The sequence below is a fragment of the Pelmatolapia mariae genome, linkage group LG14 (genome assembly GCF_036321145.2).
Source record: "Pelmatolapia mariae isolate MD_Pm_ZW linkage group LG14, Pm_UMD_F_2, whole genome shotgun sequence".
Taxonomy (NCBI): Eukaryota; Metazoa; Chordata; class Actinopteri; order Cichliformes; family Cichlidae; genus Pelmatolapia; species Pelmatolapia mariae.
Genome location: NC_086239.1, coordinates 335213 through 362028, shown reverse-complemented (window position 1 = coordinate 362028; position 26816 = coordinate 335213). Strand labels below are relative to the sequence as shown.

General features: G+C 44.4%; 2 protein-coding genes and 1 long non-coding RNA gene across 6 annotated transcripts in view; 1 reads left to right on the top strand and 2 right to left on the bottom strand.

Annotated features, from left to right (window-relative positions):
* The window catches only part of ubash3bb (ubiquitin associated and SH3 domain containing Bb), a 43929-nt gene extending 41782 nt beyond the window's left edge, over positions 1-2147 (bottom strand). For both annotated transcript variants that reach the window (XM_063493489.1, XM_063493490.1), the window contains exon 1: positions 1870-2147. In XM_063493489.1, coding sequence (XP_063349559.1) covers positions 1870-1997 — 128 coding nt within the window. In that variant the 5' untranslated portion in view covers positions 1998-2147. The remainder of the gene's footprint in view (positions 1-1869) is intronic.
* Positions 2148-2670: 523 nt separating this feature from the next.
* Positions 2671-4827, top strand: LOC134641167 (uncharacterized). Its single transcript, XR_010095505.1, has 2 exons — positions 2671-3218; positions 3818-4827. It is a non-coding gene; the product is annotated as an uncharacterized LOC134641167 (long non-coding RNA).
* Positions 4828-7264: 2437 nt separating this feature from the next.
* Positions 7265-26764, bottom strand: gkup (glucuronokinase with putative uridyl pyrophosphorylase). 3 transcript variants are annotated; one of them, XM_063493420.1, is made up of 23 exons: positions 26610-26763; positions 25445-25551; positions 25317-25361; positions 25070-25223; positions 24909-24980; positions 23192-23280; positions 22091-22247; positions 21831-21908; positions 15851-15942; positions 15674-15779; positions 15520-15599; positions 15366-15434; positions 13708-13768; positions 13583-13599; positions 13431-13488; positions 13146-13238; positions 13003-13063; positions 12619-12732; positions 10747-10804; positions 10060-10128; positions 9915-9978; positions 9761-9832; positions 7265-7572 (listed from the first exon to the last, which is right to left on the bottom strand). In XM_063493420.1, exons 1-23 carry the CDS (start codon positions 26664-26666, stop codon positions 7477-7479), a joined length of 1869 nt encoding a protein of 622 aa, XP_063349490.1. In that variant the 5' UTR covers positions 26667-26763; the 3' UTR covers positions 7265-7476. The 3 variants fall into 3 exon arrangements, 2 of the variants coding, with proteins under 2 accessions (XP_063349490.1, XP_063349491.1); XM_063493421.1 differs by lacking the exon at positions 25445-25551 and having other exon boundaries at positions 26610-26704; XR_010095504.1 differs by lacking the exons at positions 7265-7572; positions 9761-9832; positions 9915-9978 and adding an exon at positions 11949-12025 and having other exon boundaries at positions 10079-10128; positions 26610-26764.
* Between the last annotated feature and the right edge of the window lie 52 nt (positions 26765-26816).

The window sequence follows — 26816 nt, the reverse complement described above, 5'->3', positions numbered from 1 at the left end:
TGATACGCACGGCTGTGTGGATATGCTCGGTGTGAATATTAAAAATCACAGTGGGTGGCGATCGCTGTAACTACACCAGGTGATTCAGAGAGGTGCTGCTCTGCTGCAGATGGTGCTGAGAAGATGTTGGGACAATCTAAATGATCTCAGTCATGCTGTTCTGCATTATGTTGTTCTGTCAAGAGTTTCCCTACCAGCGAACATCGGACAGGTACAGACAGATCCATGACAGGCTGCTTTTAGGGCAAATGGAAAACATGGACAAGGCCTCCACGTCTGAAAAACGAACCATTAACTACTTAAACCCACATTTTTCCTAAAGGCTGGCAGGGCCGACTCCTCCAGCAGCGTAAAGCTTTGCTTGAACAAACAGCTTGACTAGACTAGTTAGTAGTTTCAAGTCTCATTGATGCATCACGATCTTCACGTAGTTTAAAAGTGTCTGTTAGTGTGAAACTGGACAATAACCTGACAGGCTGCTACAGTATGAGCGTGCAGTGCACCTCGCACTCTTCATATCTGGTTTCCAAAAAGCTGAGACGTCGATGGTAAAAACACTCAGATCGATGCTTCAAAACCGGAACTTCACAAATCAAACAGTGACTACATCCACCTTCAGTTTATCAGGCACATCAGAGCTACTGACAGGAGGCATCGTTTAAGCCCAGGTCTACTGTATGTGTGACATATTGTTATATGTATATACAGACTGTGTACCCACACCACTAACACAGAGTCTGTTCAGTCAGTAATGCTTTAGGACCTCACAGTTTGACAAATCACTCGCGTTTCCTGGTCTGTTTATTTAATTCTTATTTATATTCTATCAGCGAAAATCCACTCACATATTTTTGTGTTTGCTCAGATCAAACATATGGTGTCTTATTGTGTTTCCTTTAATCACGATCTGCTTTTTTAGAGCTCTGGAACTAAAACCTGCTGGTTTTATGTTTGTGAATGTGTGAGGTGACAGTAAATCCTCCCAGCCTCTCTCAGGGTCTGAGTGTGGAGGGCTGCTTTCGTGGGTGGTGATGTACAGCATACAGTAGGGTTGTGTTTACAGTGAGTGCCTGCAGCCGACTGGACAGATGTGAACCCGTCGATCTGGCCAAGTCAAAGACAGTCCCTCCATTCAGTAAGGGCCCAGGACACAGGGTGATCCATATGACCCCGCACACACACACACACACACACACACACAGTGCTTCATCACTTCAGAGGACGCTGAATACACTCGCATCCATTTCCTGCACATCCAGCTCAACCTACCCATATTGTTAACCTAACCTTCAGCCAAAATCATCTCCAGTGTGGATTATTTACCTCACGGGGACTTCCTTTAGATCCCCAAAGGGCGGAAGGTCCACAGTGTGGCTGCCTAAACAGATTACTGTGACTGACACACACACACAGCCATGACTCCTGACTCCAGTTTTGTGAACAGTTGACATATGAAACATGACAATATGACGAAGTGACCACAGAAAACCTCAGAAATAATTCTAATGTCGTTACTTTGTGTCACTACATCCGAGCACAGCTGAGAGCTACGATTCAAACACCATCCAGTCAGCCTTCATGCGAACCTCTGTTCATTATCATTCACTCACTCACGCTCAGTGGACATTATATGTATTTATATTTATGTAAAATTGCATACATGCACGGGAAACGGGAGAGCAGCTAGCCGCTGTGAGCGAGGCTGTGCGGGGAGAGCGCTGATGCCGTTTGACCCGTCCGTCCACCCGCTCACCGTCACGGTGCTCACGGCTCTGTGGACCGCCCGCTGTGACTCTCATGTAATCCTCCAGCGGACACACAAACATGCAAACATGTACCCGCGCGCACGCACACACACGGGCTACTTACGCCCTTGGTTTGGGGAAGCCCATGGACAGCAGCACGTCCAGGCTGGAGCTGCATTTCATCGAGCCCGCTCGGTTCTGCCGGAGCCTCCGAGGGAGGATTTTGCTGTAGAGGTCTTCCTTAGCAGCCATGTTCAACCGGCCTCACTCAGCCCACTGCAGTCTGACTCAGTCCAGCACTTCACCTCCGGCTAGTCCATGAGCTTCAGCTGGGTCCGCATGAGTGAAGAGATCACGGCAACTGCACGGCAGAGAGCGCAGCGCTGTGCGGCCAGGCAGAGCCCGCTACTCCGCCCACTGGAGGAAGCGGCACAGCGCGGCTCACGCACCGACACTGGCGGCTTTACTATAGCGTGAAACACAGACACGACCCGCTGTGAAAGCTGCCTTTTTTATGTGTAAAAATACACTTTGATTATACACAATTACGTGATCATATGTAGGACAGCAGTGCGTCATGTTTCCACTGCTGCACATTAAAGCAGAACAGCAGCGGGGCCGTTTGTGCTGGGCGGCACTGACAGGCTCCAGACAGTTTCCTATAAAATGATTGTTTTGTAAAGCACTGAAAACAAATCAGACACATTTTAATACCAGATACTAACTGTTGGTTCATTCATCAGTATCACGTTATTTTTCCTCATTATTATGAACAATTTATTACAGTCTGACCTGCTGTAGCTCTGGTCACATACTGTGAGGAACAAACATGGATATATTAGGGCACTGAAAATTATTTTTATTGCACTTCTGGCACATTTTAAAGAAGAAGGCTTCCTTTGATTTCTGGGAGGAGGGCGGTCGATCTGGTAAAATACTGCACAAACTATCACTAAGTGGAGATTATAACTAATTATTTCCTTCATCTAGCTCATCAGGTATGGAGGACCACAAGAGCCACGCGCATCGAAATAAAAAATTCTGTGATTAATTTTAATAAACTGATTTTTAAAATGCTTTTCAAGTCTTCATTTCAAAAAACATTTTCGAATTGCACTTTAATAAACTGCATTTCAAAATCCATTTCCCTTTCCTGTTCGCTCAGGGATTAACATGTGGATTAGCAGTTGGATTAACAACTTCATTTTAAAAATCCTGCTGCTATTCAAATTAGCCACACCGTGGGATGTAAGGAGCTCTCTGATTGGTTGGTCAGACACAGGCTGCCAGCCTGGATTTTTCTAGCTCATAGCTTCGCCCTGCTAAGAAGCGTGTGTGCTTGTACAAAGGCCGTTCAGCCTCGGGATTTACTCTCGGCTCGACACGGATATGTGAAGAATGAAGGGACCCTGCAGCGAAACGGAGAGCTCAACATCTGAGTGCCTGTTTACTCAGTCTGACCACCTGTTGAAGGTAAGGTGCTAACGTGGCTAACGCTAGCATCACCGCACGTAGCCCCGTTATTTTAAGGACATCTTAGCTTATGAAAGTTTTACGTCGCAGCTGTACGAGCTCGCTACGTGTTTTGTAAGCTGCTGTGCTCTTCACAAATAAAGCTGGAAGCAGCTCAGACTGTTAGAACCAGCACTGAGCCCTGTTACATTTATACAGTGTTAGAGCAATGGCTGCAACCTACAGCCTTTAAACTAGCGATTAAAATGCTGACAGTAAACTCGTCAGTCCAGATGTAGTGCGCTGAATCTTAGCTTTGAATGTCCAGTATATTCTAATCAGTGCAATGTAAGCATTCACTGACCCTACAGTATCTACACCTGTGTGGTAAATGTGTGGTAAAGATACAGATAATGAAATTTAATTATTAATACAATATACATCATGAGAAACTAAAGCTGAAATTGATTCAGTTTAGTACTTTTCTCTGTATGCTCTGTGATTATAAAGGCCTTAAATTCTGTGATATATACTGTAAATGATTTTCACAGAGGTCTTAAAGTACTTAAATCACTGCTGATAGTCTGGTTGTTTATATTTTCACGTTTTTGTGTCTGTAGGGCTGTTTGATGACGATTTGGACTCCTCTGGGAGATGAGGACACACCCACATCTGTTCCATACTGCAGCCATGGATGGTGTTACAGCTCTGAGTCAGCTTTAGGCCATCAGACGCACACACTGGAAAACCAGCACCTGGTCTTCATGCAGGAGAGACGGCCTCAGTGATGATGGACTCTGCATCCTCTACTTTACCTCCTAATCTCTTTCTCTTTAACACACAATTAAAATCACTCCAAAAGAGTGTAAACTTACTGAGGAAGTCTCTAACTTGTACACATTTGTACTTTTACTTGTTTTATGAGTTATTTTTAAGAAGAGTAAAGTTATTCACATAAAGTTTTTATTCTTCTGTATTTATTCTTTTGTATCATGTACCACAGTCATACTGAACTTTACAGACCTGGTGAATTGGGGGAAAAAGTCATTCATATATATATATATATATATACACACACACACACACGCACATGAATGTTTAGATTCGGGAGACAGACACTATCTCTACTTTTAAGATTAGGCTTCAAACTTTCCTTTTTGCTAAAGCATATAGTTAGGGCTGGACCAGGTGACCCTGAATCCTCCCTTAGCTATGCTGCAATAGACGTAGGCTGCTGGGGATTCCCATGATGCATCGAGTTTTTCCTTTCCAGTCACCTTCTCACTCAGTATGTGTTAATAGACCTCTCTGCATCGAATCATACTTGTTATTAATCTCTGTCTCTCTTCCACAGCATGTCTTTATCCTGTTTTCCTTCTCTCACCCCAACCAATCACAGCAGATGGCCCCGCCCCTCCCTGAGCCTGGTTCTGCCGGAGGTTTCTTCCTGTTAAAAGGGAGTTTTTCCTTCCCACTGTCGCCAAAGTGCTTGCTCATAGGGGGTCATATGATATGATTGTTGGGTTTTTCTCTGTATTTAATATTGTGCTATCTACTGTACAATATAAAGCGCCTTGAGGCGACTTTTGTTGTGATTTGGCGCTATATAAATAAAATTGAATTGAATGAATCATTCAGCTTCAGCAGTATTTCTATTCGTCCTATGAATTCCAGTCTAATGTCAATTCACTGTTTGAGTTTGGTCTTAAACTCCAGAGAATACCACCTGGTTCAACAATCTTTTCATCTGATTATTGGCAAAACAGTTTTCTTCTGAGAGATGCTGCTAGAGCTGAAATTGAGCCCAAAGAAACAACAACAAAGTTTAGTTCCTCTGGATTTTCCATGGAAAATTGTTTTATCACTCACTCAGGTGACTTCTCCAGTGTCACAGATGAGTGATGAATGTATCTCCCACTGGAAACCATTGTGTCCAGTTAAAGTCATTCGGTTTTTTTAAGGAGAGTTGTTAGATGCTGTGCTCATGAGGACAATGGGTTTTAACTTGCTGCACAACACAAAGCTGCTATACTGGATCAACGATCAAAACACTTAATTGAGCAGAATTAAGTCAAAATGTAATATCCTCATATGACACATCACACACGACCCAGCATTGTTCTAAGAATGCAAACTTTCTTATTGGAAGTTTCCACAGCTGCCAGAAAGGGACAGATTTCTGGCTGGTCTTAATGAGTGGTCGTTGCTCTCTCGTTTTCTCTGGAATTGCTGCACAGAGGATGTAACACCCATGATAAGCGCTGAGGTGTGTGTCCTTGTCAGGAATCAGCCATCCTCAGCTTCCAGGTTAGGAAAAGTGGAACCAGAAGATATTCAAATGCATCTCTCCACAGCTGCTGATGAATTCTACAAAAAACAAAGTTTGTTAAAAACATTTGCAGGTGAATCACCACTGATTTATCAGTGCCATCCATTTACTCAAAAATTACTGACAAGTGGACAACTAGGATATATAGTTTATAATTTCAAAAATGTCCTGTACAAAATGAACTATATATGACAAATGTGGTGCTTGTGGAATTTTTAACAAGGACCCTACAAAACTTTACAGTACTCATGCTGCCAGACTTCTGATGGCTAGGTGTGCAGTTCCTGCTTTAAATGCATCCACTTTTAAGATTAAGGAATCTAAGTGATAAGAGGCCAGAAATGTTTGAACTCGCTTATGAACCTACATCACTGAGGCCGTCTCTCCTGCATGAAGTCCAGGTGCTGGTTTTCCAGTGTGTGCATCTAATGGCCTAAAGCTGACTCAGAGCTGTAACACCATCCATGGCTGCAGTATGGAACAGATGTGGGTGTGTCCTCATCTCCCAGAGGAGTCCAAATCGTCATCAAACAGCCCTACAGACACAAAAACGTGAAAATATAAACAACCAGACTATCAGCAGTGATTTAAGTACTTTAAGACCTCTGTGAAAATCATTTACAGTATATATCACAGAATTTAAGGCCTTTATAATCACAGAGCATACAGAGAAAAGTACTAAACTGAATCAATTTCAGCTTTAGTTTCTCATGATGTATATTGTATTAATAATTAAACTTCATTATCTGTATCTTTACCACACAGGTGTAGATACTGTAGGTTCAGTGAATGCTTACATTGCACTGATTAGAATATACTGGACATTCAAAGCTAAGATTCAGCGCACTGTGTTAGAGGCTGGGATTTGATGACTTCATCATATATACAACCTTTGATCATCATTTATGTCCAGTTGAGAATGAATCTGTGCACTCACATATTAAATGAACTGAAATCAGTAGTGTGATCTCCAGTCTTGATATAAGGAATGAGAGAACTGACAGCTGTTATTTTAATCAGCCTGTCTCAGTTGTTTTAACTCTAAGTATCACAAAGTAATGTGGTAACATCTGGACTGACGAGTTTACTGTCAGCATTTTAATCGCTAGTTTAAAGGCTGTAGGTTGCAGCCATTGCTCTAACACTGTATAAATGTAACAGGCCTCAGTGCTGGTTCTAACAGTCTGAGCTGCTTCCAGCTTTATTTGTGAAGAGCACAGCAGCTTACAAAACACGTAGCTAGCTCATATAGCTGCGACGTAAAACTTTCATAAGCTAAGATGACCTTAAAATAACGGGGCTACGTGCGGTGATGCTAGCGTTAGCCACGTTAGCACGTTACCTTCAACAGGTGGTCAGACTGTGTAAACAGGCACTCAGAGGTTGGCTCTCCGTTTCGCTGCAGGGTCCCTTCATTCTTCACATATCCGTGTCGAGCCGAGTGTAAATCCCGAGGCTGAACGGCCTTTGTACAAGCACACACGCTTCTTAGCAGGGAGAAGCTATGAGCTAGAAAAATCCAGGCTGACAGCCTGTGTCTGACCAACCAATCAGAGAGCTCCTTACATCCCACGGTGTGGCTAATTTGAATAGCAGCAGGATTTTTAAAATGAAGTTGTTAATCCAACTGCTAATCCACATGTTAATCCCTGAGCGAACAGGAAAGGGAAATGGATTTTGAAATGCAGTTTATTAAAGTGCAATTCGAAAATGTTTTTTGAAATGAAGACTTGAAAAGCATTTTAAAAATCAGTTTATTAAAATTAATCACAGAATTTTTTATTTCGATGCGCGTGGCTCTTGTGGTCCTCCATAGTATGGAGCTTTGTTCTCCACTGTAGTGATTTTAGTCTTTGAAACGACACCGGAGCTCTTTCAGACACGTGCACTGTGCCACGGCCGTGAGTTGGCCCCAACTGAGCCGACCGAGTCGTGTGGAGACGTGCGAGGTTAGTGTTGGCCACCGACAGCGCTGGCAGATGGGTTATATGGTGAGATGACACAGAACACACAGCCTGCCTCCTGGAAAGCTTGCCTCATCTCCACCTAGCGGGCCAAACACAGACTGCATCAGAGGGAGAGAGAGGGCTCCACATACACAACTTCAACAGACCCCAGCAAGACAAGTGACCTAAGATGCTCCTCAGGCTCCCACCAGAGAAGGAGGCTGGGGGCCGGGGTGAGAAACATACAGTCACTGTAGAAATGATGTGTTACATTTGGGATTTTCAACCTCCCCCCCCAAAAAAAAACCCATAACTAGTTGGGTGTACACACACTGCCATGCAGGGTAACAATCCCTCCAACCCTGCTGTTCATTAACAACTGATCGAATAACCTATCACAGAAACTAGACAGTATTATTTGTTGTCATTTTATAATTAGTCCTGTTGCTGTTAATCAATAAATCCTGTTGATGTCCTGTTTGTTTGTATAGGTCTTTCTTGCTGCTGTTACATCCAAATTTCCCCTTGTGGGACAATTAAAGGATTATTCTATTCTATTATTCTATTCTGACACAGACTGGTCACCGTGTGGAATGAAAGGATGGAAATGAAAATCATCAGTCTGCAGACTGAATAAAGAAACTCTGAAAATCAAAGTGAAAAAAACTATGCTGGAGACGAGTTTGTTTTACTGAAATGCAGCAACTCCGAATGATGCGCAGCAGTTTGTGTGACCTCCGTGTGCTTGTCTGCATGCCTGATCCTGGAGGATCTCCTCCCACATCTGGGATCTCTGGGTTGTCGTCTTAGGGAAAATACTGGTTTGCTGCCAGTGTCTCAGCCTCCCAGTAGATGCACTGATGGTATAAATCTTATGGTGTTGTTCAGAAACACTGACTTCCGACCTTGAGGTCAAGGTCACTGGCAGAAGCCAATATGAAGGCGATATGATCAGAGAGCACAAACATGCTACGGCTGTGTTAGTTCAGTGACAGAGTCACACTCATGTCTGCAGTTTATTTTGTTAAATACGAACACAACGACAGCAGCAGTGCTGCCACATGTGTGCACAGACAGAGGACCAGTGTGTTTGTTTGGTCGTTCAATGAAAGGATTCAGTTAACAGTGAGTTTGCAGTTTTGTCTTCTTATACAATATTTGAAATGTAAACAAACTAACTAACAGTACACTTTAGGAAATATTTGTGGGTGTTTGTTTTCTTGTTTGTTTGTTTTGAGCTCAGCTCATTTAGTGTGACAGCCCTGCTGTAGATGGATAGTTTCTAAATATTTGGAAAAAAAAAAAAAGTGTAAAACAGTCTTTCTACATGATTTAGTTGGAAACAGAAGAAAAGAGTGGGGAAGGTTTCAGCAAATCAAACCTCACATCCACCCGACACTGAGTCCACCCTGTAAGAGCACAGAGTGGCAGAGACGATACACACGATTTACTGAGAGTACATCAGAGACTCATGGCTCTAACTACAGCTCATTCTCTGATCACATCACACTATCTATAAACTGAGGTTTCCTATTTGCCTCCAACCTTTGAGTAAATCTATTTTAAAGGTGCACTTCACCTTAGAGTCAGTATTTTTTGCTCAGGTAAAAAAAAAAAATTCCTCCATAGTTTTGGTGGAGTCGCCTCAGCACAGTCACAGAGCTCCACATGTGGAACAAGAACAAAATGTAGCTCTGGATTTTTGTTTGCTAGTTAGCGAGTTAACTCTCCACTGGAGCCAAAGAGACCAGTTTTCTGTGCAGCGAGTTAAATAATCAAGACGATGAAATACCAAGATCAATACAAAGCTCCAGGCCAGAGTTATTATCGGTGGGCATTACCATCACATTTACATTTAGTTTTACATTTCTGGGTTAAACTGAGTTTAGTTTTGGTTATATTGAGGTTAATAATGTAATAATAATAATAATAATAATAATAATAATAATAATAATAATAATAATAATGTATATTTTATTGATCCCCTTGGGGAAATTCCTCTCTGCGTTTAACCCATTCACTCAGTGAAGCAGTGGGCAGCCATTGGGTGCCGGGGAGCAGTGTGTAGGGATGGTACCTTCGCTCAGGGGTACCTCAGCGTAGCTATTCAGGGGAATCGAACCCCCGGCCTTCCGATCATGGGGCCACCACTGAGCTATCCCTGCCTGGTTCAACTGTTTACCGATGTTAGTTTGAGGTTTTGTTATTTACCAGGGAGGCATTTGTCACATGTAAGATTTAAGAGGTTCACAGAGTCCTACAGAGACCTCCACACAGCACACTCTTACCAGCCTCGCCTGGTCCAGGCACAGACCCACCACCGCCCCCCCGCTGCCGGGTAACTTCACTGCCGATCCAAACTGCAAGAACCAGCGCAGACTTTATGAATGCACGGACACAGAAACACAGCCTGATGCAGCACGGTCTTTAAACACCACCCACCTGCCTCGCCAGCTGAACCATCTTGAGATTCCCAGGGCCGAGACAGTCATCGGTGTAAATAGACCTGTGGGACAGAGGGCTAACGTTAGCTCTGAATACAGCGAGTGCAGAATGCATGCCTCAAAAATCAAAACGTGTCGTTTACCGGCGCAGCTCAAAGTTCTGGTCCATCAGCTGAGCCAGGCGGCTCCAGTCTTTGTCCCGGAAAGCCGTCCTGAGGGAGGAAGTCACGTGACACCAAACTTTATATTAAAACGCTGTGAATGCCACAAACTGGCACGGGTACATTTGTGCCGGCAGCGGTAACACGTGGCACAGCCAGACCATGAACTTCCACAGGTAACACACTGAGTGCTCGGATCACCGTGGCAACCGCTCTGACCCCTGTATGTGCTGGTTTTCATCTTTGCTTCATGCTGTGAGTATTTGGGTACGAACACAAAGGTGAGAGAAAGAGTGTGTGTGTGTTTGTGTGTGTGTGTGTGTCCTGCTGACTGAAAATTATGAGACATTTTACAGAGAAACGCAAAAATAATGTAACAAGTTACTTTCTCCTGGGGGTAATTAAGTAACGTACTGCATTACTTTAGAGAAATGTATTCAGTGTAATATGTGCAATGACCCCAACACTGATGACCACACAGTGTGTCTTTGACGTGTTGCTAAGCGACAGCGGTGCCTCTCAAAGCAGAGCCAATGAGAACCCAGTGAAATCAGACTGCACTGGATACATTTAGTAACCTGCGACTTTAATGAGTCAGTTAAAATAGTTGAATTTGAACAGGGATGCATGAAAACAGGAGCTACAGAGTAACAGCCTCTGTAAACTAACCTGGCCTGATCAGTCAGCTCAGCAAATCTCCTCATGGCTTCAATGACCAGCGGCTCCCCTGCAGGACGACACAAAACACAGAAGCAGTCTAATGCATGGACCCGTGTGCGTTTGTGTTTTCTGGCAAACACACTTTCAGTTTAAAACAATCCCATTTACCCTATACTGGGACACAGAGACTTCATGGGTGGATCTGTCTGACTGATGAGGTCTCATGCTGCTCAAATGTTTTATTCTGGTCATTTTTAACATGTTATTGTTCAGACCATGGACATAATTCAACGTCTGCAGCAGCAGCGCATTTGTAGGAGCAGCTTACACGTACTGAGAGACTTCTGCTTCGAACATCAAGCGATAGTTTGGAAATGGAGGCCTAAACATAGCGAGCACGGTTTTTAAGGATACAGCTGAGGTTTCATTTCATTTTCGACACATTACTGATAGGGCTGTGCGATATGACCAAAATCTCATATCCCGATATTAAGACATCTATCGTCGATATAACGATATAAATTGCAAAAATGTAACATTTCCTGTAAATTCTGTGAATCTCGGGCATCTCATCTTGCGTGAAGTGTTTCCAGCTGGGCGTCGTGTACCTGGAGTCGAGTGTTTTAACTGATGCATGAAACGATACATTTTTAGACATAAGTTGTAACGGCCGCTTTGTGAGTATTTATTACACAGCGTGCTGCGGAGAAAAGTCTGTTCTAACGTTTGAGTCTAAGGTTTATTTTTTAGCACCTGGCGGCTCTTTTTTGCTTCTCATCCGTAAATACTTTGCATCTTTCACGTGACTCGTTTTATTTTGAAAAGCCTCAACAGGATCTTGAGCTTTATTGTGAAAGGTTTATGTGGAAAATAAACAAGCGGACACGCCGTGGTTTTACCGTCGTTGTTGCTAACGAAAACGCATAAAAAAACAAGCGCTTGTCCGTCCGTAGTGTGGTTATATTAAATATAAGAGAAAGAGAGAACTTTAGGAAATTAATATAGCCACTACAGTGACCATCAAAATGATGAAAAAATATTGCCGTAAACAGTTTATTTTGCGACACCACGAAACAAACGATAGCGTAAAATGAAACGATAGACGTTTTTCTATCGTCATCCGATATATATCGTTATATCGAACAGCCCTAATTACTGATGTTGTCTGATAAAACAGATGACTAGTCTTGTTAGTTAGCTTCACCGCTTACCTCTGTTCACTTCTACTTGTTGGGGACGATCCTGTGCGAATCCACTGCTGTGCCTGCAATTCAACTACAGCCAATTTCTGTACAGTGGAAAGTGGAATATGTCTGATTGGTCCCCTTAATCCAACTTTGATTGGCACAAAGATTAAGCAGCAGGTATGTTCGGCTTCTATTGTCTGAGATGAACATATTAGAGATATCAGCTCTCTATGACATCACACTAAAAAAAAAATTGGCTCAAAGTCTGAAACAGTGTTTAGAGCAGTCTGAAGCTGAGTTTCGGCCCTATAGAGATTACCTGCACCTGAGCTTGGAGGGTTTTGGTTCGTTTCAAAGGGTTATTTGTAGAAAACACGGACTTTGTATCAGGATGGTTCCTGCCAGTGAACAGCACATGACACTGATTATAGCAATGGGTTTAAATAGTGGGATTACTCCAAAATAAGAGTGTGGTGGGAATGTCACTAGTTTTGGTCACGTTAACTGGACTCACTCATTCTGAGCTGATGGTGAAACAGTATTGATACTGGTGAAATACGGCAGATGACTACAGAGCACCAGTATAGCAGGAGATCATCACCATCAGTAGGATTCATCTGCTGAGCACCTGTAACGTCGGCACCATTCGACAGCTCCTGCCTTCAAAATAACAACGTCTGATTTGGAGACATACCACTGAGCCAGCGCTGTCGGATGTTGCTATGGATACGGCCAGAATCACTGGGGTCGCTCAGGTAGGCCAGCCAGAACGGTGGAAGTTCACTCATGTCCATAGGAATGTAGGCTCCTGATAATGGAAAACACACACAAACACACGAAGACAATTTCAGCATCAAATGACAACAAATCCAAACGATAAGAAAAACTGAGTACTGCAAACATCCTGCACTAACATCACGCAGTCAGTCTGAGATTATAAAGTTCTCCTGAAACCACGCACATGTGGATATACCACACACACACACACACACACACACACACACACACACACGATGTAACAACAACTTTTATTTTACAGGATATAAAGTTTATGGCGCGCTGACAGGGAGGTCAGTACCGAAGCTGTGCTCTTCCATGAGCTCCTTGCTAAAATCCATGTACACTAAGCCTTCATACACCTGCAAGACACAACAGTAACGTCTGTCACTTCACAGTTAACACTGACAGGCAGGTCCACGCACCGTGGGTCATCAGACTGACCTGTACAACTCGGTCCTGCAGCCCAGCGGTAATGAACAGCTCATCCGTCTCCACATTGAGGATGAAGTTGGCTCTGATTGGTTTGGGAAGATCCTGCAGCATTAATAAAAAACCCCAAAACAAACGTGACTCAGGGCGACATTCAGTGCAGTACGGTTTTAGAAAAGAAGACCCAGATCTGCAGTCAGGAACTCAAATATGCCTTTCTTTGTCCACACTCCACCTTTCCATTGAATCCCATGTATTTCAGATATGTGTGTAGGTAGACTGGTCACATGTCCTTACATTATCTGTGATGTTGTAGAACTTCATGAGACACTTCAGAGTAGCTGAGACGATGGCACTGTGAGAATCGTAAACAAGTAGAATATTACAAAGTGCACAAAATGACCTCTGAGTTACGGTACGCCGTTTCAAAATAAAGCAAAAATACTCACCTGCTTCCAGCAAGGCCCTTCACACAAACACAGATATATGACATCATCATTAGACTGAATTAGATGCAAACAGGCCACAACCGTTTACGTGTTACACTCTGACAAGTATCTGAAGGGATCCTTACCACTTGTCGGGGAATGTTGGTGTCGTACTTCAGGGTGAAGTTCTGCTTTGTCAAAGCAATCCTGCAGAGAAGAATGCAGAGCACTGGATGAGCTTTGAAAACCAGTCTGTGTGATCCAAACCTGTAAACAGCTAACAGGGTTCTGGTGGCATTTGAACCTTTTCTTTATGTGGCTCAAACAGCCAACACATCTACAACCAGGCACGTGTGGGGGGCGGGGCTTGAGTAACCACCCCTTCTAATGTCTCTGCCCGGCCCTGTCTACAACCATAACACTCTCAGACAATTCAACAGTGAACTCATGCAGTCATTTACAGTTGTGTCTGTATTACTGAAAGTAAGTGAGTATTTGTACTTTAATAAAATTGGACTTTGTATTTCCATATGTTTATTCTTGGACTCCAGGAGTAGCTTGAATTTTATGATCAAACTCAATCAGTTCATGAATGGACTGTTAGCTAACACCAGCATGTCTGCCAACACAGGTGCCGACTGTCTGACGTAGCAAAATGCTGTCACAAACTGACGGCCTGTGTTATAGCAGCACACTCACATTCAGTGAACTCAGCAGAACAATGCGCTCGTTCACAAACGTTTGTAAGGACAGACAGTCTGCACAGACTTAAAACATTCAAATATTAAGACGAATGATTTGACACATTTGCTCAGTTACAGCTAACAAGCTAACCATACAATCTACAGCCTGTTACACAAGCTCAGTCATATCTGAGCGACAATACTACATGGCTAACATGATCAGTGGCACTAAACAAATGATGAAAATCCAATAAATCCACATAGCAAAGAAGTATAACTAATGTTTCTACATTCAGAGGGTGGTTGGCTAGCACGCTGTGACATAGCTTTGACTGACATTGGTTGCTTTGTCCAAGTCAACCTTCCTGTCCCCATGCTGACATAGGCTGTGGAGACTTTTCTTGTAAATCTCGTCCACGTCACATCCCAGGTTTCGTTGTTGACACCTTGGTGCTAACTGCAGTTCACCTCAACAGCTGCGAGTTTTCGTTATTAACCTTTCTATAAGTTACACAAGCAAAACCGCCTTTTCAGTCACACAGAGATATAAATACATCTAACATTGTTTTGAAGAAAAGTAAGGTCCCCCTTGAGCATCAGATCTTAGTATTGCCTTCAGATGTACCTTGTAAGTGTTGCAACTGTCCACTAGTCTCCACTGTGTAAGCATGTGAGATTTGACATTAGCAGCTTGTTATTAAGTACTTACTTTCTGTATTATCACATTTTCTCTACAAGCTCTTATTTCAAAGCAGGTAATTCTTCACCTGCTTTCAATAAGAGACAAGGCTTTGTTATGAAGTGTTTTACCTCTTATGAATCAGCAGACACGGACAGAGTACATTAGAGATCATCTACACCAGGGGTGTCGAACTCCAGGCCTCGAGGGCCGGTGTTATGTAGGTTTTCAGATCTCACCCTGGGTCAACACACCTGAATCAAATGATTAGTTCATTACCAGGCCTCTGGAGAACTTCATGACATGTTGAGGAGGTCATTTAGCCATTTAAATCAGCTGTGTTGGATCAAGGACACATCTCAAACCTGCAGGACACCGGCCCTCGAGGCCTGGAGTTGGACACTTGTGATCTACACAGACTGATAGCAGCAGGTACCCTCACCCTTGTTTGAAGCAGAACTGGTGAAACTTTTTACATGTCGCCTGTAGCAGTCGAAGACCCCCCAGGTACCTGCAATCAGTAATAAAGACAAAGATTTCCTCACTATGACACTTCCATCCTGCCTTTGGGCTCAGTCAGCTGGCTGCATACACACCCTTCCTTCCTGCTGATACAGAACAGATCTTGCAGGCTGCCAAACTCTGTGGGGTCGTTGAGTGGATGAGGGACTAAAACCTACAAAGGTCACAATACTTTAGGACAGAGTGGAGATGTTTTAGTTTATAAGAATATGTGTTAATTTGTATTACCAAAGTCTGGCTCTCCAGCAGAGTAACCTCAGCCCAGAAGTTAGCGATGGTCATGGCGATTGTTTTTCCATTGAAGCCATCTGAGGGATTCCCCATTAGTCCCACCCTGGGAGTCGTCAGAGATTTGGGAAGTATTTTATACCAAAGTGTGGCAGTTGCGTGTCTATGTTTTCTTACCTGGCGTATGACCGGCATGTAATAGGTTTAGCAGGGCTGCCTTGCTGCTTGGTGGAGTAGTGGGTGAGCCACTTGGTGTAGTCCGACAGTCCCTGAGATGTTGTGAGAGAAAGTGGTGTTAGACTGAAATTTAACCAGAAAAAGGAAGTAAAGTAACTGTACGCAGAAATGTACTTAGATATATTTTACATTAATGTAAAATATAAATGCAATTTTGTTTTACTCTTTTTACCCCAGACAATAATGGTTCACTTAAAGAGGATCCATCCTACTCAGTTCTAGCTTCATGTACTCGAGAGTACACTATATTGACTCGCCCGTCTAAACCAGCTGTTCCAATCACTGTCATGGGCACAGCTGCATAAAATCAAGCACCAAGGCAAGCAGACTGCTTCTACATACAGACCCTTTTCAAAAATTAGAATATCATAGAAAATGATATTTTGAATGGAATTTCCATAATTCCATTCAAAACATTAAACTTTCATAGATTATAGATTCAGAGCCCACAACTGAAACGATTTCAAGTACTTAGTTGTTTATTTCTACATAATTTGGGCTTCCAGCTCATGAAATCCATGAAAACATGATTTCAAAAAATTAGAATACTGTGAAGACATCACCATTTACTTCTCATTTTTTGCAGGGAAAAAAAAAAGAGAGAAATTAGGATCACATCAAATTAATCAACATGTGGTATTTTCAAAATGATATGTCAATCTTCAATACTTGGTTGGGAATCCCTTCGCCTAACCACTGCCTCGATGCACCATGGCATTGATGCAATCAGCCTGTGGAATTGCCTGGTAGTTATGGAAGCCCAGATTTCCTTGGTGCTTGCTGTCAGCTCTTCTTTGTTTTTGGGTCTGGTGGACCTCATTTTCCTCTTCATACCCCATAGATTCTCAGTGGGGTTTAGGTCTGGCGAGTTGGCTGGCCAGTCAAGCACTGTGATGGCATGGCACTCAAACCAGGTTTTGGTGCTTCTGGCGGTATGGGCAGGGGCCAGGTCCTGCTGGAAGATGAAATCTGCATCTCCATACAGATCCTCAGCAGAAGGAATCATGAAGTCTTCTAAAACACTCTGGTAGACTGTTGCGGTGACCTTGGATTTAAGAAAGCAGAGTTTACCAACACCTGCACCGGACATTGCACCCCAAATCATGACTGACTGTGGTTATTTGACACTGAACCTCAAACAACTTGGGTTCTGTTCCTCACCCATCTTCCTCCAAACACTTGGACCTTGATTCCTGAATGAAAGGCACACTTCACTTTCATCAGAAAAGAGGACCTTTGACCACTGGCCAACAGTCCAGTCCATCTTCTCCTTGGCCCAGTTGAGTCGCTTCCTACGTTGGCTCAGGCTCAGAAGTGGTTTTGAAGCTTTGAGTCCTGCCTCATTCCACTCTTTCTGGAGCTCTACCAGATTCTTGAATCTTCTGTCTGATAATCCGCTGAAAGCCACAGTCATCTCTTCTGCTGGTGCATCTTCTCCTGCCATATTTTGCCCTTCCACTAGACTTTCCATTGATATGTTTGGACACAGCACTCTAAACAGCCAGCCTCCTTAGCTATGAACTTTTGTGGCTTACCCATCCTATGGCGGGTACCATTGATGCTCTTCTGGCCAGTTGTCAAGTGTGCAGTCTTCCCCATATTGAACTTAACTGAGACAATTGGATCAAAGTGAAGCAAATTAATGACACCTGGGAAAACCTGTGCAGGTGCTTTGAGTTAGTAGATGAGTTATGTGTGAAACTCAGTTTAAAACATTCATGCCCTGTAAAATTTGGGCTGATGTCTTCATAGTTTCTAATTGTTTGAAATCATGTTTTCATGGATTTCATGAGCTGGAAGCCCAAATTATGTACAAATAAACAACTAAGTACTTGAAATCGTTTAAGTTGTGGGCCCTGAATCTGTGATCTATGAAAGTTTAATGTTTTGAATGGAATTATGGAAATAAATAAACTTTTCCATGATATTCTAATTTTTTGGAAAGGGTCTGTACATTTGTGAAAGAATGGGTCGCTCACAGGAGCTCACTGAAGTCCAGTGTGGTACCATGATAGGATATCACCTGTGTAACAAATCCAGCTGTGAAATTTCCTCACTACTAAACATCAATAGACAAGTCTGGGTTTGGCGGTTGCCAGGGGAACAGTACTAGCCTGACTGCACTGTGCCAAGTGTAGAGTTTGGCAGAGGTGGGATTATGGCAGGGGTAAGGAACTCCAGGCCTCGAGAGCCGGTGTCCTGCAGGTTTTAGATCTCACCCTGGGTCAACACACCTGAATCAAATGATTAGTTCATTACCAGGCCTCTGGAGAACTTCAAGACATGTTGAGGAGGTCATTTATCCATTTAAATCAGCTGTGATGGACAGGAACACATCTAAAACCTGCAGGACACTGGCTCTCGAGGCCTGGAGTTCCCCACCCCTGGATTATGGTGTGGGGCTGTTTTTCAGGACTTGAGTTCTTTTCACTGGGCCCGAACCCTTAATGGTTCAGCATACAAAGACATTTTGGGTAATTTCATCCTCCCAGCTTTGTGAGAACAGGTTGGGGATAGACCTTCCTGTTCCAACATGCCTGTGCACCAGTGTACAAAGCAATGTCCACAAAGATATGATTGAGTGAGTTTGGTGTGGAAGAACTTGACTGGCCTGCACAGAGTCCTGACCTTGATTCAACACCTTTGGGATGAATTAGAGTGGAGACTACAAGCCAGGCCTTCTCGTCCAACATCAGAGTCTGACCTCACAATGAGGTGAAGAATGATCAAAATGAGGAAAGGATAAAGAATGGGATGTCACATATATGTGTGAGGGCAGACGAGCAAATACTTTTACTAACATAGTGTATCTCCAAAGGTTGATTCTGTTCATCTGGACGTTTTCAGTCATGGTAGCCAGGGATCAATCCGCCAGGGCCTCCGCTCCTGGCCGCCGCCTGACATACAATGCATCCGACCCCTACGGCGCCTCCTCCAGGTGGTGGGTCTGCGGGAGGATGGGCCCATGTCCCCTTTTCGGGCTGTGCCCGGCCAGGCCCCATTCTGTGCCCGGCCACCAGAAGCTCGCCCTCGGGCACCCTCCCCAGGCCTGGCTCCAGGGCGGGGCCCCGGTAACCCTATCCCGGGCAGGGTAAACTGTTCCCTCATAAGGGTCTTCTGAATCACTCTTTGTCTGGTCCCTCACCCAGGACCAATTTGCCATGGGAGATCCTACCAGGGGGCAAAAGCCCCCAGACAACATAGCCCCTGGGATCCCTGGGACACACAAACCCCTCCACCACGATAAGGTAGCGGATTCACGGAGAGGGTGGAGTGCCCACTCCGGGTCGGGGAAGAGTTCCTGCCCCAAGTGGAGGAGTTCAAGTATCTCGGGGTCTTGTTCGCGAGTGATGGGAGAAGGAAGCCGGAGATCGACAGACGGATTGGTGCTGCGGCTGCAGTGATGCGGACGCTGCACCGGTCCGTCGTGGTGAAGAGAGAGCTGAGTCTAAAAGCGAAGTTCTCAATTTACCGGTCGATCTACGTCCCTACCCTCACCTATGGCCACGAGCTGTGGGTAGTGACTGAAAGAACGAGATCGCAGATACAAGCGGCGGAAATGACCTTCCTCCGAAGGGCGGCTGGCCTCTTCCTTAGAGGGTGAGAAGTTCAGCCATCTGGGAGGGGCTCAGAGTAGAGCCACTGCTCCTCCACATCGAAAGGAGCCAGCTGAGGTGGTTCGGGCATCTGACAAGGATGCCCCCTGGGCGCCTCCTGGGTGAGGTGTTCCGGGCATGTCCCACTGGGAGAAGGCCCTGGGGCAGACCCAGGACACGCTGGAGAGATTATCTCTCGGCTGGCCTGGGAACGTCTTGGTGTTCCCCCGGATAAGCTAGAGAAGGTGGCTGGGGAGAGGGAGGTCTGGGCTCCTCTGCTTAGGCTGCTGCCCCCGCGACCCAGCTCCGGATAAAGCAGAAGATGGATGGATGGATGGATGGATGGATGGATGGACGTTTTCAGTGGGAGAAACGTTTCGTGTCTCATCCAGGTGACTTCTTCAGTCTCAGCTGACTGCAGGTTTCCCCAATCTTATAAACAGTACATTTGCATAATGACTGAAACCAGCCCACTGAAGGAACAATGGGCTGTGAGGTCAGTTCCTTCATCATAATTATGTAAATTCTCATGACCATTGATCAACAACCACTGATCAATGGCCATGAGTCCCATTCACAGAGAGTTGAATGGCTGCAATCACAGCATTGTAAGATGGTGACAGATGTACCCTTAGGCCCCCTCCTCAATTCAGAGATGGTCTTTCCCTTTTCACATAAATGGCCTCCTTGACTCCGCGCTCAAACCAGCGTTCCTCCCTGTCCAGGATGTTACATCCTCATCATTGAAAGAGTGTCCACTGGCCTGTAGGTGTAAATAAACTGCAGAGTCCTGGCCTGACGAGGTAGCTCTTCTGTGTTGTGCCATCCGCTTCGCTAGAGGTTGTTTGGTTTCCCCGATGTATAAATCCTGGCAATCCTCCTGCACTTAACAGCGTACACTATGTTACTCTGTTTGTGTCGGGGGACCCGATCCTTGGGGTGGACCAGTTTTTGGCGCGGTGTGTTTTGGTGTTTGAAAGCCACAGTTCTGATACTCCTGACACATACAGGATCACTACAGGTTTTCGCTTAGGCAGCGGTTGTCCTTCTCTCCTGGATCAGCTGGAGCTTTCTTTAGGAGCCTTTCCAGCTTTGACAAAAGTCCAGCTGGGATAACCACATTTACTCAGGGCCTTCTTGATGTGCTGTTCTTCTGTCTCCCTGGCCGCTGTGTCAGTGGGGATGGTGTTCGCTCTGTGTTGTAGCGTCCTGATGACACCCAGTTTGTGCTCCAGTGGATGATGGGAGTCAAACTTTAAATACTGATCCGTATGCATGGGTTTACGGTACACGTCAGCTTTTAGATGTCCCCCATTCTGTCCCCCCATGAACAGAATCAACCTTTGGAGATTTAATTACCTGGATGATTGAGAATGCATCAAAAATTTACTGTATCCATCTTTGAAACATGGTCATGTTTAATAAGATCAACAGTGTACATATGACAGAATATGATGTGTTCTTTGGAACCTGCTGATCTGTGAGGCTACACCACTAACAACCACAGCTGCTCTGTGCAGTGCTGTCAGACCCTGGTGTTAGTTTAAAGAGAACAGGAAACGCTCCACATATAAAGGTTAATTTACATCACAGAGCGCTGCTCTCAAAAAACGACTCTGTCTGTGAAGATGGATTTAAGAAAACATGTTTAGCTCAATCTTCTGTCAGTACAGAACGTGACGTCATCACGTGACATCACGTGGTTGTTCGCGGCTAATGCACTTACATTAGTTTATGTTTGCTAACAGAACCAGTAACTCAGGGGTTAGGGTTACAGAAGCTTTACTCACTGTGATACATTGAACGTAGGCAGGCAACTTGTGCCTCTTGGTTTGAACATGTTCTTCCACATCAGGCACTTACTATCACCTGCTTCTGATGGCTTCAGCTTCACCTACCTCACCCACTCCTCAGTCTACACTCAGTGCTATCTGACCAAGATTCAACACGGCTGACTGTGCAGTTGAAATTCATTATGTCTGATTGTGTGTAATGTTCTCTGATGACCTATAAAATCTACATGTTTGAAAAACTGCCAAACTGATCTCAAAACAGCCCAAATTTGAACTGTATTCATTTGAACCTGCAGGATAACTGACTCTGAGACTGAGTTACTGTTTGTTCCTGTGGCCACAACACTGCAGCTTAAATGTATTTACTCATCTTGATTGTTCACTGCAAACAGCCTTAATGCAGAAGCCAGGATTCTCCATGGTACGGCCTCATTTGCTGACAAACTCGAGTATAAAATAAATCGAGCACTGGTCTCCAGCTTGTTTGCATCGATGCAGAGGGAAGTGTCGAGCTGAGGTAAGAATACAAACCACTTGTCCGATCAGCTGGAAGCCAGTAGGAAGCTTCATACCAAACACGGGGCACTGCTTCTCATTGATGAGCCACTCCTGAGGAGAAACAGTCATTAAAGTAAGTCTTCACTTTTTTTAGCTTGTTATAAAGTTGGATGGATTTGATGGGTTTAGATACAACAATGCAACAAGAATAAAAGGCAGTTGAGTTCAAAACTGTTCCTGCACATTGCTGCCTGCATGGAAAGAAGCACGTGAGCTGCTTTAGCTTTACGAACCCAGAACTGTCCAAAGGTCCTGCCCACGGTCTGAGGCTGCTGGCTCAGGAAGTCCGACATGTAGGACAGCGTGTCCCTCTGGATGCAGTAGAACACCACGCTGGCTAGCTGGGACGCCGTCTGCCCTTCCTGTGGCTTTTCCAAGAAGCGAGTTACCCTGATTCAGAAAGTGCAGCATATAAAGCATTCACTCTCAACTGCTAGTTAACACAAATATTTCACAGCCAATCGTAAGTCTGCATTTTCCTTTGAACTGATGGGAAAGCAACAGTAAGTGAACCACAGAAGAGCCTCTGTGAATGGACAACAGGTCAAACCTTAAAGCCGATGGCTACAGCAGGTCTCACACTTAGATGAGCTAACCCTAACCCTCCTCTCATGTAAGGGCCACTTCACTGTTCAAGTAGAACAAAACAAAAAAACAGCCACAAATATTTCCATAAATGTTTTGTTTGTTTTGTTAAATTTCAAATATTGTGTAACAAGACCAAACTGCAAACGTGAACGCAGATTTTAACTAGCTGAAGTCTTTCATTGAACTACCAAATAAACACCCAGGGCACGTGTTCGAGACCCCTGGTCTACAGCATCAGAAGACCACACTGGCTGCCACGCCTGTCAGCTAAGAACAAGACTGAGGATATATTTCACACATGCTCACAAAAATCAGCCCAAAGGAGACTGGAAAATGCTGCCTGGTCTTGAGGAGTGTCACAACATTTGGATGGTAGGCTCACAGTTTGGTGTAATTTAATGAAAGCTTGAATCCATCCTGTCTTGTCCAGTCAGTTCAAGCAGGTGGTGCTGCTGTTAGGGTGTGGGGGATATTTTCAGTAGCGGCTACATCATGTATAGTACTGTTTCCGACCTTGTCCATCCCTTTATGACCACAGTGTATTTATCTCTGATCGCTGCTTCCAACAGGATAAGACAACAAAGCTCAAATCATCTCAAACTGGCTTTTTGAGCAGGACACGGAGTTCACTGTGATCAAACAAAAAGATTTGCTTCTTGGCTGTGCAGCCAACAACTCTGCTGTGTGATGCTATCATGTCAACATGAACCAGTATTTCTAAGGAATGTTTCCAGCACCGACCTCACCTGTGGGAATCATGGCAGACCTCTACGATGCCTCTGGAGCTGCTCTTCTCCCCTTCTTCCAGCTCGTAGTATATGATCAGCTCACCGGGCTGCAGTGGAGACACAGCATGGTGAGCTAGCACACATAATTCACCCTTAATCCACAAAAAGGGCTTATCAGCAAAACTGCTGCACAAAAGCTATGAACTGTTAACTCTTAAGCCCATATCATAGGTAATAACCAACTTACGACTGTGTAACCTTCTGTGGAATTCATCTCATCCATCCAATCTCCTCCACTTATCTTTATCAGGGTCACAGGGAAGCCTATCCCAGCTACCACAGAGGCGAGAGGCGGGATACACCCTGGACAGATCACCAGACTGTCGCAGGGCTAACACAGATGACCATTCACACTTATGGGAAATTCACAATCACCAGTTAACCCCACTAACTGCATGTCTTTGGACTGTGGGAGGACGCCAGAGTACCCGGAGAGAACCCACAGACGCAGGAAAACATGCAAGCGCCACAAAGAAAGGCCCCGCCCATACAGTGGCTTCAAACCCAGGACCTTGTTGCTGTGAGGCAGGGGTGGGGAACTCCAGGCCTCGAGGGCCGGGGTCCTACAGGTGTTGATATCACCATGGGTCAACACACCTGAATCAAATGATTGGTTCATTACCAGGCCTCTGGAGAACTTCAACACATTTAAATGAGCTGTGTTGGATCAAGGACACCGGCCCTCGAGGCCTGGAGTTCGACACCCCTGCTGCAAGGCGACAGTACTAACCTCCACGCCACCGTGCTGCATTCATTGTTCCTTTGTTTTTTTAAAAAAATGACCTCATTGTGACAAATGTTTGATTTGTATGAAAATAAAAGTCACAGAGTGCTGTCAGTGTTACAAACCATTAAACAAACACGGTGATCGGACTGATAGATGATTTTTATGATCAATACCAATATTTGGTGATTTAAAAAAGGTGACTATTTTAAATGTGATTTTTTTAAAAACACATAAAACATAAAGAGATATCCTTAAAGTTGAGTTATTTATGAGTCCTTATGAAGATAATTTGATAATGAAGTTTAAAAATAATGGGCTACTTGTTGCCAACAGGGAAGTGGCAGACTGCCCTCTGGTGGACAAACAGCAACATTCATAACATGATTGAAGGCCGTTTCTCCTTAAACGGTTTAAGTAACAGCACCGCTGTACAAGACAGCAGCCATATCATGTGAAATGATTTTAAAAAACACAAGCAAACATATTTCCCATGTTTCTTCTAGCGTGCACTGAAATAGCAATATGATTTAATACTGTATATGGTTTAATGTGCTCACCTTTGTTTCAGCTGACAGGTGCTTCATCACTTCAACTTTGCACATTTGGTCAGTGCAAAACTGACACAAGATAAATATCACCCACTGACACTGGGAAACACCATCATATCAGCTGATGTCAGTCAAAGAAACAATGTCGGCCATACTGATCCACAGTAGTATCTCCTACCACACCACTGCTATACCTCACAGAAGTTCACTCTGTCCACTCAAAAGACTACATTAAATGTTAAAACTTTAACATCTGCTACAGTTAGATGATAACCACGCACTCGACCAACAGGTAACATCACTGTGACGGTCTTTTATATGCAGTCTGTCATGAAAACACAAGGCTTGGTGTCAGTTCATACGAGATAAATGGCATCTACCTGTACTATGAAAATCTCACCTTTGACCTGAAGAAGCGAATAACTTGAGCAATGTCAAAGTTTTGGTCTGCACACAGCATGTCTCCTGCAATCTGCTCACACAGAGAAGAAACGCTGTATAGCAGGCTTCGGGATTGTTCAGTGTTATTTAGTCCATTAGCCACGGACAGAGCGATCATACCACCATAATGTCGTCCTGCAGCTTCCGGCTGCGTACGACCAACTGCAGGTCAGCCACGGCCCCGAGGCGATCCTCCAGCGTAGTACTGCCGTCATTTATGATATTTTCCACAGGGAAGTCGGTAGCTGTGGCCCAGCGCTCGTAGTGCTTGTACCTGGTCGGGTTCAGAGAACAGGAGTGGAAGGAAAAGCAAAACTATGGCAAAGTTTCCAAACACCAACCAATCCGTGCGATCACTGCCACTCACTTATCAGCATTGGTAACCAGATAGACCTCTGTGAACAGCTGGCGCCTGGAGACACAGACAGACACCATCAGTGAGATGTAGAGGAACATGAAAGCTCTCCGGATCACGTGTGGATCACGCTCACGCACATGTTGACAGTTTCCCACCAAAAGTCAAGGATCTTCTTTCCTCCAATTCCAGGAAGCAAGGCCTTAGGTACCCCGCTCAGGTGGCTGTACAGGCCTGTTTCATCATTCTGGCAGCAAAAGGAAGATTTACTACACAAAAACCACAACCTGCTAACAGCCCCCCCATTCAGCATGAAACATGGCTATTTGTTTAAGTCAGTAGGCCTAATTATCACCTTTGTAGCAACACATCAACAACATGGGCTATGCTGTGGTAACATCTCTGTGGCTTACTGGGATACTGAACCAATTCAACAAATTCTATCATCACAGCTTTTGTGAAAGCAGCTAAAACTTGGATTAAACTGACAGCGCTGCACACTACCTGAATGTTTTCTCATTTACACCTTTCATTTATTTCACATGAAATACAGTGATTTTCTGCGAGCCCCCCTCAGCCCACCAAAAGAATCACATGGACTTGTATACCTGAGGACCAAACACGGACTGTGGACACAGCTCACGTCCTGCTTTTTTGCTTGCATTGGTAAATCGACAGCAGCACTGTTGTACCTGCATTAAATCACTCCAGTCCTTTTTGATCCCATAATGAACTGTCCTGTTCGTATTGTTGCCATTTCTGCTGCACTCTTTGAAAAATCTCTCTTGAAAATACATTTTTCATGTAAATGACACTTCACTGAAAAAAGAAAGAACAGAAAAGTTTGTACCTTGTGACAGAAATGTCTTTTTTTTTTTTTTTTTTACCGGAAAACACCAGTTACAGGCGTGTAGTGGACAACACACACGCAGTGGCCAAACTAGTGAAATAAGCCATCTCTCATAGTAAAGACGATAATATATTTAAATGCTGAATGTCCCATCAGTACTTTATCGCCGCTTTAGAAAAACCCTGCCATGTTATCGTCGCAACGGCCTGTAGGGGGGGCTGCAGACACGTTGTTGAAAACGACATAAAGGTTTTGAAAACATGCGCTGGTTTGTCAGCCGGATGTCCCATTACATGGTTAATATTTCGTAAACATGCTAAGGGGCGTACAAACACTAGCCAGAGTCAAAGCAGCGCCAAAGTGTCAGCTTGTTTCAGGCAGTTCGGCACAGAGCGGCGGCTTCACAACTAACGTGAACTTTGCACTGTTGTTGCTGCAACGTTCAACCGACTTACCTTAATCTGGGCCTCTAACACGGTGCCGTGGCCGGCTACCAGCAGGATACAGATCATCGTAGCCGGTCCCGGGGCTCCTCTGGAACCTTTAAACTGACGGTGTGTAGGAAACGTCTACGCTATGTGCTTAAACCTTAGTGTCCACAAACACGCCCACTTCCGAGCGGAGCCTTCAAAATAAAAGCTTTAGAAAGGAAAATGGCTTTT

What these genes read in the sequence shown, in the direction of transcription:
- gkup (XM_063493420.1), bottom strand. Translation starts at nt 26,666, where the DNA reads ATGATCTGTATCCTGCTGGTAGCCGGCCACGGCACCGTGTTAGAGGCC. An exon ending in GAGCTGACTGATCAGGCCAG is followed by an intron (nt 10,129 to 10,746) that starts GTTAGTTTACAG and finishes TTCCTCCCTCAG; the next exon opens with GACGGCTTTCCGGGACAAAG. An exon ending in CAGAACTTTGAGCTGCGCCG is followed by an intron (nt 9,979 to 10,059) that starts GTAAACGACACG and finishes TCTGTCCCACAG; the next exon opens with GTCTATTTACACCGATGACT.